The sequence below is a fragment of the Wyeomyia smithii genome, chromosome 2 (genome assembly GCF_029784165.1).
Source record: "Wyeomyia smithii strain HCP4-BCI-WySm-NY-G18 chromosome 2, ASM2978416v1, whole genome shotgun sequence".
Taxonomy (NCBI): Eukaryota; Metazoa; Arthropoda; class Insecta; order Diptera; family Culicidae; genus Wyeomyia; species Wyeomyia smithii.
This window is the reverse complement of record NC_073695.1, coordinates 202753136-202769067: the sequence shown is the minus strand read 5'-3', so window position 1 is coordinate 202769067 and position 15932 is coordinate 202753136. Positions and strand designations below refer to the sequence as shown.

Below are 15932 nucleotides of genomic sequence, written 5' to 3'. Positions count from 1 at the left end.
TTTCACGACCATTTTGAACGGTGAAATGATTGCACGAAGATGAAGAAGAAGTTTTGAAAATTGATTGATTTTTGACCTAATGGTGAATATTAGATTTATATTTTAGTAACGAAAGGAATCAGAACTTGATCCGTGCCTTAAAGCAATCAAAGTTTCAACTTTTAGCCTGATGAAAATAATGCACACTAGTTCATGAAATTTTCGGTACCGAAAAAAACATTTTTTTATGCCAAATGTCTTAAAAATGCAGAAAATGTCAAGATCTGATGTTATCTAAAAAACAGAAAAAACGACTTTCTGGGACTTAGAAATTTTTGAGCTGGGAAACAATCTCATTTCACTTATATATTTATATACTTAAATATCATATGAAATTCCCAATTTCACTTCACAGTTAATCTGACTTCACAGAGGTAATTTTTGTCACCTCACTTGAGGTGGAATCGAGAATAGGTCTCAAAAAGTGAAGTGAACGTGAGAGTGAAATATATTTGGTCGGTTTCAAGTCAGACCGGACCAAGTCGCAAAATTGGAAAAAACGAGTTTACGATAGTATTCGATAAAGATTTTCTTAAGCTACATCACACAACAATCAGATTTTATTTATCTCTAAAACAACAGAAATAACAGCATGATTTTTGTCTGCATGACCAATGAAAAGCGATTACAGTGTTCAGTCAGAATGGACCAAGTGTTTATTTTCAAGGAGACTGCCTTTGGTCAGCTATTGATAAAAGCGAACGAACGGAAGAATTTTCAAGCGTTTTTCCGAATTTCTTTGTATCAGAGAACTCTTTCACTCACCTCCCGATCGGAATCTGTAAAGTTTCACGCATTGCCGTGGTTTTAAATGTGTTTTTGGACCGTTTATTGCTGTCACTAACATGACCTGATATCATGCCTTATAGTGTGCAGACAAAGTGAACCATGTGTTAAGCAGAAAAAAGTTGAAATTATCGGAATTTACAGCATCGGTTTGAAATCAACATAAATGAATTTCAACACTATTAGGCAACTTATCGGAATGCTTCTTTGCCCGTTAGTCAAAAAAGGTATACTTTACCAGTAAATGAGGAAAATGTACATGGTCCACTCTGATTGAACACGTGAATGAGAAACGTTAGTCATTTGTGTGGGTGACACAACATTCCACAATTTCAGAAAGAAGTTCAAGTTACAGTAGTAATACTGACTTAAAACTTGATGATTTTACCAATGAATTATATCCTCAGGAGTTTGAAATAAGTGGTAAGTGTATGTATGTTACTGTTTTATGCAAGCTAATTAGATTTATGCCCGTAATGAAATTACGAAGCTAAAGATTTGTAGAAACAAACACAGTTTAAGGTTTATTCAAACTATTTTAAATAATTGTTGATGTCGCAGAAGCTAACCATGTAGATTGAAACGTTTTGACTGTACGACGATAAATGGACTCAAGTTATTTGTTCAATTGTTCAGGTATAATGGACCAAGTCATTAATGATTCTTCTTTGATTCAATCAGAGTGGACCATGTACATTCAATCAGTTACAAACCTGTTCTTTTTGAGCTCACGGCATGCACTCCTTTTTTTCATTTGTCACATTGCATGATACAGTTAGAGAGTTACTCCAACTTATAACATCAAAACTGCGCAAAAATATTGAAAACTGCAAAATTCCCAGAGCAACAAACTTCAAACTCGTTTTTCTCGAAATGATCAAAATGTCACTTGGTCCGGTCTGACTTAACACCGACCATTCACCGTGAAGTGACTCCCGTAATAAGCACCATTATGAGTGTCATATCACTGAAGTGAAAACGGAATAAACGATGTTTCGCGTGAAATTATTTTACGACCATTTGGAACGGTGAAAAAATTCCACGAGGATGAAATAAGTCATGAAAATTGAGTGATAAATATTGGATTTATTTTTTAGTAACGAAACGAATCAGAATTCGATCCGTCCTCCAAAACGGTCAAAGTTTCAGCTTTTTGACCGATAAAAAAAATTCACACTAGTTTATGAAATTAGTTTCGATACCGATTTTTTTTTTATGCCAAATGTCTTAGAGATGTAGAAAACGTCAAGAGCTGGTGTTATCCAAAAAAGGGACAAATCGACTTCCTGGAACTTAGAAATTTTTTGAGCTGGGAAACATTCTCATTTCACTTGTCCTATTCTCAAATTCACTTAGCTGACAATCTTACTTCACGGAGGTCATTTTTGTCACCTTACTTGAGGTGGAAACGGGAATAGGTCTCAAAAAGTGAAGTGAAATATATTTCGCCGTGAAGTGACTCCCGTAATAAGCACCATTATTTGAAGTTCTTTTAGGCAATATTATCATTATTGTCGAATCTAGTTATCTGTATAAGGTCCCATCCAACAAATTTACTTGATTTGTCCTTCATTTTCAGCAATGAAATCCTCGAGAGGCCGCCGGAAGCTAGAACACGCCTATCGAACGTAGTCCTCCGGCATCGATCGCCATGTGTGCGTTATGTTAGCCTTTAGGGTGTTTACACTAGGGTGAGATGTTTTGCAGGCTCTTGCTCAACATACGGCCAAATAGAATAATCCAACAGGTTAAGGTCCAAGCTGCTAGACGGCCACAAATCTCTCGGCAAAAACTTCAAATTTCCCATCAGTAAGTGTTAGGTTCGATTAGATGTTGACATGGCGGTCCATCCTGTTGTATCACAACGCATTGATCTTTAGAGAATTCGGCCTCCACCCAAAGAAGCACTCGGTTCTTCAAAATACCAATATACACTTCGGTATTGATTTTAACATCAATATCAATAGAAACAGGTGGCATTTTCAAACCGTTGGACGTTACCAAGCCAAACATCATTACACCAGCTGGTTGTTTGGTATTGAACTTAAACTTTACCATCTCAAGAACATCCTTAACTTTTTTTCGGTGAAATAAAGCGGTCTTTGCGGCGAATCAAGATTCGCGTTCGTGAAAACCGAGGATGCTCGCTTTCCGGCTTTTGCTGCATAGAGTCATCCTGTAGAGACTTTTTGTTGAGATAAACTGTGGCCAAATGACACCAAACGGCCTCGCATTCCCTTTCGACGTCTTTTGGGCAAACAGTAAATTCATAATCACTTTTTAAGCGTACATTTCCACTTATTTGCAATAAACCGATTTCGATGTTCTGTTGCAGCACTTAAAAGTAAATGTAAACACATACACTGTCCAACAAAACAGTTCATTAGTTACACAAAATAACTCAATACTAACGTGTGAACATTTTCGCATTTTGTTCGGCCGCATACTATACTTCTCCGTAGTAGGTTACTTCACAAAAATTGGCACTGTTATGGATGCTTCACATCGAATTTATAAATTATATTATGAAAGTGAATTCAAATTCTGGAAATTAACACCGAGCAAATGGCGTGTCCTGAACCAAAACTTATCTCAATGAGTCTGCTCGAGTTGCTCGAGTTTTTAGTTCACGAGATGTTAAATTGCTTTAGATGTTTTAAAAGCATGAAAAACAGTTTCATAAAGTTAACTTTTTTCCGATGGATAGCAAACTATATAAACTCATTAGTAGAACATAAGATGTACCGTTCCATGTTGAATAAACTATCTAAACTAAAAAAAACTAAACTGGTTAAACATAAACAGTCATTTAAATTCTATGAAATACAACTTAACAGATTTTAGAAATTTATTGTTTTATACTTGTTTAACGGAAGTAGTGTAGTGCAGATATAATCGGTGCAGATAAATTTGAGATATTAAACATTGAACAAAAATGTATCTTCTCAATCAAACCGTTCTTAGCATTACCTACTAAGTTTCTACACAGTTAAATCATCTATTCAAGCATTGCACATATCTGATTACTTCGACAGTCAGTTGTTCTCAATGTAAACTGCTATAATAAACTCTACCCAGTTCCAAGCTTTTTTTTGTTCTGGTATGATGATATTACGTGCGCTTTGGTAGAAATTAGCACTCAATCGACATTTCTAGGGCATCGTATCAGATTGCCAGTTCGTACCTTGTGTGTTCATTAACAAACTGAAGAATCGATTTACCTGACTCACACGGCTCATGCAACGTTTAAAAAAAAACGTTTATGGGTTATGTAATAATATAAAATATTCGTTGTTGTAATTATTTATTAAAAACATTAAATTATTTTCAGTGTGAATTCTAACAATTTTTCGGTTCAGTAAAGAAATTATCTGAGTTCAAAGGATATTTAATAGACATCAATGTTAGTAAGCCAAAAGTACGGAAGAATTTCTAAACAACAATAAATGTAGGGCTGTGGAAATTTTACACTTACTTAGCATGATAAGCTACTGTCTTAGAATGAGATACGTTTATTTTTTGGCGTTTGTTTGTCCTCAAGAGCAATACATTTGAAAGAAGTAAATATAAACTGTAAGTAAATATAAACTGAATGAAAGAAGAAACAACACAATCAGAACCGTTTCGTTTAGTATTTCTGTTGACGTTTACGTCATCAAGACAGAATAAGCATTATCAATGACTGGTAGCCGAACGATGAGCAACTTTTTCCGTCCGTCCTAAATTGCCGAAGACAGTACTGATAAAGCCTGCGAAGTTATGCACCAGTTATTCGAGTCAATTGACGGCGCTTTGTACTTTGCACCCTATACCGTTTGCGGCCACTCGGATCGGCATCATGTGTCCTCATCGTGGTCATTCGCAGCAGGGCTGGCGGGTGTGAATTCATTTACTTACACTGGTTATTAGTCTATTGTATGCATTCTATGCAGCTCTATGGGACCGATGGAATGTTTTGGAAAACAGCTGATTCCGATGCAGTCCCTCGCTGCTGCACGTTTGATGAACTTGACGCCGTCGTGTGGAGACTGCCATGTGACGGTTTCGATTGTGTGGGAGGGTTATTATAAATAAGTTGACCTTTGCTGACACGCAGCCAGTCAATTAAATATTATTGCGCGGTTCGTCCTCCGGAAGTCGTAGCGGGTTTAAAATCGTCAAAAAACTGTCCACGTGGTATGTGGATGGCCCCATAGCATGCTATCGTATTGCACATCTGTACAGTGGAAATCATTTTCAAATTTATATTTCCTCTCCTTTTTCAGAGTAAAAACCGGGCCCCACAAACAGTGACTGCATTTCTTCGGGGTGTTAAGGAAAGCCCGACGGCCACAATGATAGTGGGACTCACATTGAAGCAAAAAACGGCAACACTGGCATGCATCACAGCTGCAGCATGTGCGTTGTCATTAGTGATCGGGAGAAGCATGATTCCACAGACGTTGCTGTCCGGAATTGTTCTGTATTTGCTCACCGGTGATCGACCTACGTTAGTGTACTCGATGTACCGAACGTTTCCCAGGGATGCCCTGTAAGTATGCTCAGATGTAACATTGTTTGTGTTTTAGAATCATTTGTTTAGTATTTTGTTGAGTATACTAAAAGAGAAAAAATAATAACAAATTACTTTATGAAATCTGATCAGATTATCTCATAATTATCAACAACAACTTTTACTGAATCGTAGTGTTCACTCGAAAGGCTCCAGTATTAGCGATAAATATTATCTTAAGTGGTTTTGTAAACAGAGTAAAATGAGCCTCTGAGCATCTCGCAATTTAGAGTACATAACCTGATGGTCTCACATCCAGTCTAGGTTGTAAATGTCGCGCGTGTAAGCTTATCTGATGGCAATTTATGACACCGTCCGCAATGGGCACGTTGCCACATTGACATAAATTTATTTGAACTTGAACCAAGAACACGGAAGCAGCAGTAAGATCATACCTTGAATAAAAATAGATAGTTGCCTTTCTAACAAATAATTATTGCAACGCCATTTTATTTTAATATTTATTTTTTACGAAAATATTAACATTGCGCAAACATTAAACATAAAAATTCAGAATCGTGAAATTTTATATGTTAAAAACTAAGTTTTCAGATTTTCAGACATTCGAAAATCATGAAACTCTAAAATATCAAGTCATTATAAATTAAAAAGAGAACATGTTAAACTTCTTGAATCTTTCAGAATTTTTATTCCCAGAAATCTTAAAAACTCGAAGTCCTAGAGTCCTAAAATCTCTACCTATTTAAATCCTACAATTCCTAAATTAATCCCTGAACTCTAAGAATTCTGAATTTCTTCAATATCAAAATCACAATATCCTAAAAATTCTGAAATCATCGATCTCAAAATCCTGAAATTTTCCGTGGTAAAGCACAGTAAGAGAATACCCTGAATCAAAGCTAGAGAGATTCGCGGCCCCCGAATGAATTTCGTCCCAATACGCAGAAAAGTTCCGCTTTCCCAGAGGCATCTAGGAAGAAATTTTAATTACCTGATAAATTTACCAAGAGTTTCGCGCCCCATCTAGAAGAGCCTCGCGGCCCCTATGCCGGACGTGTCTTCAGTTTGGGAATCACTGCCCTAAATAAAGAAAAATTGAGTCAGAGTCAGTTGATTGTTACCATTTTGCATTATTTTTAATTTTCTTAAATCCTCAAATACTTCAATTCTCAAATGCTCAAACTTTCTAATATTCAAATCTCTAAATCTATGATTTCCTAAATTCATCAAATACTTAATTTTTAAATCCTTAAAGCCATCCTCAAATCCTCAATCACCCAAATCCTCAAATCCTTTAATCTTGAGATCCTTGAATCCGTTAATCCGTTATTCTTTATAACCTAAAATCCTCAAATGCTGAAATCCTTAAGTTCTTCCATTCTTAAATTCGTAAATCCTAAAATCCTTAAGTTTTTAACACCTGAATCCCTAAATTCACCGCGTGGTCCCCGTGGTTCTGTGGTTACCGTCGGTCGGCTAGCTCTCCCACACGGTTGAAATGTCGGGTTCGATTCCCCATCAGGTCGAGGATCTTTTCGAGCTGGAAATTTTCTCGACTCAACACTGGGGCACGGTGTATCGTTGTACTTATCCTACCACATGCAAAATGTGCCAAAAGCAATATTGATAACGAGTTCTCTCAACTAATCTAGTTGATCGAGACCGTATTAGCCCCCCGGGCAAGAGTGCGATATTGTTTTTATCCCTAAATTCCTAAATCTCTAAGTTCTTAAATCTATAAATCTTTGAATCCTTAAATTCGTAAATTTTTATAACATTAAATCTTTAAATGCTTAAACCCTTTAATTCTTACATCCTCAAATTCGCAACTCTTTAAATCCTGAAGTTATGAAATCCCTAAACTTTCAAATCCTTAAAGCCTTAAATTCGTAATCCGTGAATCCTTATATCCTTAAATTCCTAAATCCCTAAATTTTGATATCTTTAAGTTCTTAAATATTTTATTTATCAATCACTAAATCTTTATACTTTGAATCTTGAATTCCCTGAGCTCTGAATTCTGAAATTCTAAAACCTTGAAATTTTTATATCCTTAATAGTTAAATTTTTAAATCATCAAGTACTTAAATTCTTGAATCCTAGAATATCTGTATACTTTGATGCTTAAATTCTTCAATTCTAAAATCTCTAAATACAGAAATCCTTAAATGCTCAAATCCTTATATCTTTAAATCGTAAAATCCGTAAGGGTTTAAAACCTTAAATCTTTAAATACTTAAATCAATTAATTCTTACATCCTCAAATTTTTAATTCTTCAAATTTTTAAGGTATTCAATTCCTGAATCTTTAAATCCTCAAACTTTTAAAAAGAAAGCCTTAATCCTAGTCTTCTTAAATCTTTGAATTTTAAAATTGTTACATCTTTAAATCCATAAAATTTTGAATTCTCATATCAATAAATCCTCAAATCCTTAAACTTTAGAACTGAAACCCCTAAACCCTGAAATCCCTAAACCCTGCGATCCTTAAATCTTAAATTCTTACATCCTCAAATTCTCAGTTTTTTAATTCTTAAGATATTAAATATTCAAATTTTTTAATCCTTTCTTTAAAGGAGAAAGCCTTAAATTCTTCAATTCTTGAATCTTTAAATTTTGAAATCCATGAATCTTTGAATCCTTAAATATTTAAATTCTTTAAATCATTAAATTATTTAATCAGCCAATGCTCGAACTTCAAACCTCTAAATTCTTAAATCCCTAAATCTTTTGATCCTTAAATTCTTCAATTTTTAAACCTTTAAATCTATAAATCCTTTAATCCTTAAATGCTTAGGCCCTTGAATTTGCGAGTTCTGGAATCTTCAAGTCTTCAAAGTCTTAAAAATTTAAATGCTTAAAACCTTAAATTTTTACATTCTCAAATTCTCAGTTCTTATAATCCTAAAAATATTAAATCCCTAAGTCTTTAAATCCTCAAACTTTCAGAGAAGAGAGCCTCAAATTCTTGAACCCTGATATCCTCATACCCTAGTATCCTTGAATCCTTATATTTTAAAATCCCTAAATCCTTAAATTCCTAAATCCTTAAGTCCTTAAATATTTAAATTCTTAAATCATTAAACCTTCAGTCCTTTAACGTTAAATCCATAAACCCCTTGAATTTTAAAATTCTTAAATCTTTAAACACTTAAATCATTAAATCCTAAAATTCTTAAATATTTAAATTTTTCAAATCATTGTATCCTCCAATGCTTGAACTTTAAATCCATGAAATCTGTGAACCCATTGAATTTTAAAATGTACAAATTCCTAGATACTTAAACTCTTAAATTGCTAAATCCTTAAACTCTTAAATCCCCAAATCTTTTATTCCTTAAATTCTTCAATTCTCTAACTATAAATCTATAAATCCTTTCATCCCTAAATGCTTAGGTCCCTAAATTTTTGAATCCCTAAATCTGCAAGTCTTCAAAGTCATAAAAATTTAAATGCTTAAATTCTTAAATTTTTACATCCTCGAATTCTAAGTTTTTAAATCCTAAAAATATTAAATCCCTGAGTCATTAAATCCTCAAACTTTTAACGAAGAAAGCCATAAATTCTTGGACCCCGATATCGTCATATCCTAGTATCCTTGAACTCTTAACTTTTAAAATCCCTATTAATTATTTATTCTCAAACCATTGAATCCTTAAATCCTTAAACTGTAAATCTATAAAATCTCTAAACCCCTTGAATTTTAGAATTCTCAAATCCTTTAACTCTTAAATCATTAAATCTTTAAATTCTTAAATCCTCATATCCCTAAATCATTCAATCACTTAACCCTTAAATTCTTCAAATCTTTCAATTCCTTAATCCTCAAATCCTTTAATCCTTAAATCCCTAGCCGTTCTAGAATACAAAAATCATGAAATCATAAAATCCTGGAGTTCTTAAAATATGAAATTTTACCAATCTTCGAATCCCCAAGTTCTGGAGTGCACAAATCCCCAGACTCCAAAATTCATAAATTCTAAAATCCTCCGCTTTTGATACCTTAGAATTCGAAAATTCCAAAACGGTGAACTTCCTAACTCGTTAGCTACTTAAATACTAACATGCCCAACATTTTAACATTCTTAAATCATGCAACTCTCAATCCTTGAATTCCAAAAATTTAATATCATTATATCCTAACATTCTTAAAATCCTTAACACCCAAGCTTCTGAACTCCGAAAATTCAATAATCCTAAATTCATAAGTCTTAAATTCTTTAGATCCTGAAATACACAAATCATGAAATGTTTAAATCACGTAGTTCTAAAATCTTGGAATCATAAAATTCCTAATTACTAAGATATTTAATTTCTGATATCTTAAAAATTTCAACCTAAAGCTCCCATACTACTAAACCCCTGAAATCCTGAAATCTTGAAAATTGAAAATGTTAAAATCCCAAAAGTTCAACAGATCCTGAAATCCCTAAACCTTGGGATCCGAAATCTTGAACCTTTCAAATTGCAAATCCTGAAATTTCGATATTATGAAATTCCACGATAAAAATAAACGAAAATCTTACAATCCTAACATCACGAAATTTGCCAATCTCTAAATTCGAAATACTAGAACTCTACTATCTAAAAATTGTAAATACACTAAAGTCGCTTTTGACGCGGGGGATACTGCCGCGTAGAAAAAACGCGTTAATTCCGGAATCCGCATAAAAAAATCGTGTAAATTTCGGAATCCACGTAAAAAACCCGCGAAAATTCTGCAATCCGAGTGAAAAGAAACCGAAACCCGCGTAAAAAAAATGCCGCGGAATTTCCGGAACCCGCGTAAAAAAGCCACGTAAAAAAGCTTGTAAATAGCGACCTTAGTGTACCTGTGATTCTGAAATCTAATAATTCTTAAACCCTAAAATCGCAATACCTCAAAATAATACAGTGCGTTTTCGCTTTTATCAACAGTCGTTTTAACCACTACTCGCCAAATTCACGCTCGATTTTCTCATGCTTATTTTTCGTTTTTATCACGCTTTTAAAAAAATCGAAATCAAGAAAATTGTCCTTCCAATTGTACAAAATGTATTCAAAACATAGTTTTCACTTGTGTTTTGTGTTCGTAGTGCATGTGTATAGCTTTATGAACTCAATTCAGTTGCTTATTTTCTTGGATAGGACAAAAATTATCATATGTATTTGAACATCGTTTGAATTAATTTAAAATTCCATTCTTCTTAAATTCATCATATTAAAGAATTCTTTGCATCGTTTTTATGTTGTTTTCCTCGCTTAAAACATAAACATATATATGAAGTATTCGAAAATATTTGCAATCAAAAATGAAAAATTATCTTATTTTTCGTTGCTATAAAAAATTCTGTATCTTACCAGAGGATAAAATAAGCTCAATTTTTCTAACCGGGACATCAGCCTCATCAAGTAGCTGACCCGTGACTGAGAGAGGAAATCAATCAAAAGCTCAACAAAATGATACTATCCAAAAAGCGTCGACGTGGAGATTTGCCAAGTTGCGGAAAACTTTGAAATATGTAGCATCTGGCAATACTTTTCAATGAAGCTTGGGCAATTTTAGGTATCAATACTGTTTTTAATCCCGCAGGCAAGCACGAAAACATGGAAATGGCTTTATTATTGTGGTTATTGAAGCAACGTGAACTCGATTACAGAGTTTTATCGAAAATGCTTATCATGCGAGCCAAAAATGAAGGTTAAAAATTTGTGGCGGAAATCTTTCAGCAGACGTAAGTTTAATGGACAAATTCAAAGAAGATTTGTTTTCAAAAATAAAAGAAAATCAGCTTACAATTCACCAAGTTTACAACTGTGATGAATTTGGATTATTCTTTAGGATGTTGCCACGTGATACTTTCGTTCATTCTGGTAAATTGACATGAGACGTTCGATATAAAATATCAGCACATTCGATTTTAGGTGAACCAAGTGCTGCAGGTGGGAAAGATCGAATAACATTTATGCCATGTGTCAACATATCGGGCACTAACAAGCTTCCACTAATGATTATTGGAAAATTACATAAACCAAGATGTTTCAAGAATGTTCAACTTCCAGATATTATCGAGGATCCCGTAGTGCTTGGATGGATCGTTTATTATTTCGTGAATGGTTTTACGATTGCTTCATACCTGCAGTCAGACAATTTTCGGTGAGAATGGGTATACCTCCGAAGGCTTTGTTATTACTGGATAACTGTAGTGTCCATCATTGTCGCGATAAGTTGGTATCAGACGATGGGTTGATTGAAACTCTTTTCTCTCCTGCTAACATGACGTCTATTGCCCAGCCAATGGATCAAGGCGTCATACAAAACATCAAATTATCATACAGAGGAAAATTAGAACTACACACCTTGACCCAAGGTTGATTAATCGTGAACTTTTTTTTTAATATTCCATGAAACTTCTCTCGATATTTAGGTTCAGACGTTGCCAGATTTATGAACAAATTGAACCTAAAGGATGTTATATTTTGATTTTTAGAATCTTGGGAAGCTGTGGGTGATAAATGTATCGAAGGATCTTGGAAGAAACTTGGGGTCATTGAAGGCGACCGATTCATTGACAAAGACGACCTTCCTTTGATTAAATGGCTTGGAATATCAGACTGTGACACAGAAGACATTCCTTTAGAATGCGAAGATGAAAGGCTCTGCAATAAGAGATTGGCGGATAGCGAAATCGTGAGGATAGTTTTAGGAGAAGAAGAATCAAACGACGAATCTTCAGATGATGTTGACGATGCTACTGTCAGTGAGTCACCGATTGAAATTAGTGAAAATGATGCCAATTGTGCTGGTGAATCGTGCGATTCCACAGTTTCACGTAAACAAGCATTAATTTCACTTAACTATGCTGTAAAATGGGCAGAGCAGAATAACATTGACATTGCATATATAATTGCATTGAGGAAAATTCGTGAAAATGTTATGGAGAAAAATATTATGAATAGAAAAATATTATGAATATAACAGAGATTTTTTCCAAGATGTCAAACTGGTAAAAATGAAAGATTATAGGCTTTTGAAAATTCCTGTGAATTTTTGTGCCCCTAGTGAAGATAACTTTTCCAGAGACTCAAATGAGTTTTCCCATAAGCCAAAATAGAAGGACGAACTTGGCGAGCAATTACCATGCACACTTCTGCATAGACTAGGGATGCTAAAATGCACAGGAATGGTTGAAAAGCTAAAATTTTTTGGGGGAAACTACATTATACTTTAGGACAACATTAATTTTCGCTTTTGTCGACCAATGTAATCGTTGAATCCCAAAATGTTTAAAAACGAAAAACCATAAAATCTTTAACTCGAAAGCTACTATAATTTTAAAATAATAACATTTCAATTTGCTGGGAACCATGAATCCTTAAATTCTTATATGCTTTTATTTTATATACTATCATTCTCTGATTCAAAAATCCTTATATCGTACTGTCTTTAAATCCTTTAATCTGTAAATACTTAAATCCTTAAATCCTTGAGTTCCTCAATTTTGAAATTTGCTGGAATGTCAAATAATTTAAGAAAGTGCTAAAATTTTTAACTCTATACTATTATGCTCTTAATGTTTTGAAAACTCAATTGAACAAAATCCTAAAACTCTTGAATTTTGAATTTTTCAAACTCTCAAATTTCAACATTCTTACTGCAAACCTAAGGTCCTGAAATACGAAAATCCCAAAACTCTAACATCATTCCTTAATCCCAAAATTATAGAATCTCAAATTCTTAAAACATTTAAACCCCAATATTTTATAATCTAAAACTTCTCTTCTTCTATATTACTGAACTCATGAAATGCTAAAATCCTGAAATCTTCAAGTTCTATATTTCCAAAAATTTTAAACTCTCCTAATTTAAAATCTCTGGATTTTAAGATCAAAAATTTCAAAATGCTTAATAACTATTCAAAAATCCAAAGACGCTAAAATCCAGAACTTCTGCAACTCTCGATAACCCACAAAATTTGGAAATCCACAAGTCTTAAAATCTCAGAGTTCTCGAATCCCTAAGTTTAAAAATCCGGGAAAATCCGGAATTTCCGAAATATAAAAATTTCAAAATCTTGAGAAAAAAATCCTAAAATCTTTATAAAATATCAATCTAAAATAATCAATTCTTGAAATCTCTGAGTCCCAAAAACCTAAAATCACAAAATGCTTCAATCTTGAAATCCTGAAATTTTGAAATTTCTTTACTAAAGATACACTAAATTCTCACTATCTTAATATTCTGATGTTCTAAAACTCTAAATCTTCAAATTTCAAAGTTCTTAAATTTTTAAACCGCGAAAACATAGAATCCTCAGGTCCCTCAATCTTTGAATTCTTAAATCCATCAGTCGTTAACTCCTTACACCCATAAATACAGAACCCTTTACTCCTAAACTTCTGTGCTGCTTGCAATCTAAAAATCTAAAATCTCGCCAAACATGTGAAAAGGGCCCATGTGCCATATGTAAACAAGCCAAAGTTTCACGTTTTTTAATAAATACAAGCCTAATCTACTCGTACAAATGAGATCGGTTGATTGAAAATAAATTCTTCGATCAACAAACCTCTTCGGCAATGGTAGATTTCGCTTGTATTAATCAAAAAATAAGAAAATTTGGCTTGTTTACATATGGCACATGGGCCCATTTCACATGTTTGGCGAGAAATTTCAAATTCACAAAATCCTCAGATCCAAAATCAAAATATTCTGAAACCACCTTAACCTGAATTCTTTTTTTTAGAATGAATAGTTTATTTAATAAATATAATTGGATAGATTTTGATAACAGCATATGCGCAAGACTTTTTGAAATATGAAGTTTTTGTTTGTTTGTTACAGTTGAAATGGAAGGCCAAAACTGTGTATACCATATGGTCGTTAGCATGAGCAGCCGTGCGAGATTGTCAATAAGTTCTCTATTTTGCTTAATTTCCTCATTTCTAATTTTCTAATCGAAACAAAAAATCTCATGCTTCAGCTTATCTTATCTTCATATGTGTCGCTTTTTCCTTCGAAAAAAAAAATTAAGAAAAAACCCATATTTTTTGAGACCAGAGATTTCTTAAACGAGAACAAAAAAACCTATTTGAGGATTCAAGGTGTTGGTGACATATAAAAAGTAGAAAAGTCTGTGCAGATGGTATGACGATTTTTTCGAACAGTTTAAACTATTTTTAACATTTGCACTGCGAAAGTGTTTTCATACTAGAAATGTATAATACCAACTGCAATGATTCGCATCACAATGCTCCATTTTTACCATCGTTATTTACTAAAAAGGCACGTTACTTTTTCACTACGCCACCGGCATTTTCGCTTAAAAAAATATCTAGAGAACTTATCTTAAAAATATAAAATAAGATTCAAAAAACATCGTGACAATTTATTGTCTGGATGATATGAATAAGTGCTGGATTTTCAGAAAACTTTCATCGGGAATCATCTTATCCAGCCAATTTGCATCACAAACATTTATAAATTCCGAGTTATGTTAAGAGAAATCGAGTTAATCTGACGGTGGGGCAATTATAGGTTAATAAAATAAAGGGGTTCCATTATAGGTTAATTTGCGCCACTATAGTACTATAATTTTATAATACTACAGTCAAATATGTATTTAGATGCACGTTCCTCCACTAACACCTTGTATCCTTTCTCCATTTCAGTGCAGTGGTAGCCTTCGTCCGCCTTAATATTGCCATTCATTTGCGAAACGAAAACAAGACGGTGGTCTCAGCATTCGAGGATGTCGCTGCCCGGCAACCGACGAAACTGGCTCTTATCATGGACGATACCCGGCTGACTTTTGCCGACATGAAGCAACTTTCGGATCGAATCGGTAGCTTTTTTCACGCGAAAGGATTCCGCAAGGGTGATACGGTAGCGCTGATGATGGAAACCCGCACCGAGTATCCGTGCGTCTGGCTCGGGCTGGCCAAATTGGGGGCCGTAACGGCTCTGATCAACACCAATCTGCGGCGAGAAACGCTGAGACATTCGATTGTGGCGGCCAATTCGAAAGCAATCATCGTTAGCCCGGAGCTGGCTGGTGGTAAGAACTGTTTATTGGTTTGACAGCTTATTGCAGGGGAGGGAACCAAAATGGATTCTGTCAATCACTCCGTTTGTGAACTGTAGAGTACTATAGAGAAGATTTTCGCCTGTCTAGCAGAATTCGGACCCGACTTCGAAGTCTGCGATTGATGGCTACTCGTTGTAGTTGGTACTTGCATGCACCTTGTAATGAAAGGTTGATGGTTCGTCTTGAGAGGATTAGGATTAATGGAGCCATTCAGTTTGGTTGCCTTTGAAGAGTTAGTTTACAATAAAGCTTTTCTTTATTGCATATATTTTGCTTCAAAAAAATATGAGCTCTAGAAAATTTAATCTTTCATTTCTAATTTCTTTCAGCAATTGCGGAAGTTTTGGACCAGGAAGGAGTGAAGGGCCTTCCGATGTTCGTGTACGGTACGGAGCAATCATCAGTTCCGGTGGAATGTGCGCAACTACCAGGTAAGCAATGTGTTTTATACGCCCCGGTGGTTCTGAAAGCAATCCAACAGCAGTTTCAGCTAATCCACCACCGTTCCATTATCAGCAGTGTCCAATACG

At 34.3% G+C, this 15932-nt stretch overlaps 1 protein-coding gene across 1 annotated transcript in view; it reads left to right on the top strand.

Moving 5' to 3' along the window:
* The window catches only part of LOC129723953 (long-chain fatty acid transport protein 4), a 33903-nt gene that overhangs the window by 4154 nt on the left and 13817 nt on the right, over window positions 1-15932 (top strand). Inside the window, exons 2-4 of the mRNA XM_055678459.1 lie at window positions 5091-5356; window positions 14987-15372; window positions 15732-15833. Of these exons, the coding sequence (XP_055534434.1) occupies window positions 5160-5356; window positions 14987-15372; window positions 15732-15833 (685 nt within the window). The 5' untranslated portion in view covers window positions 5091-5159. The remainder of the gene's footprint in view (window positions 1-5090; window positions 5357-14986; window positions 15373-15731; window positions 15834-15932) is intronic.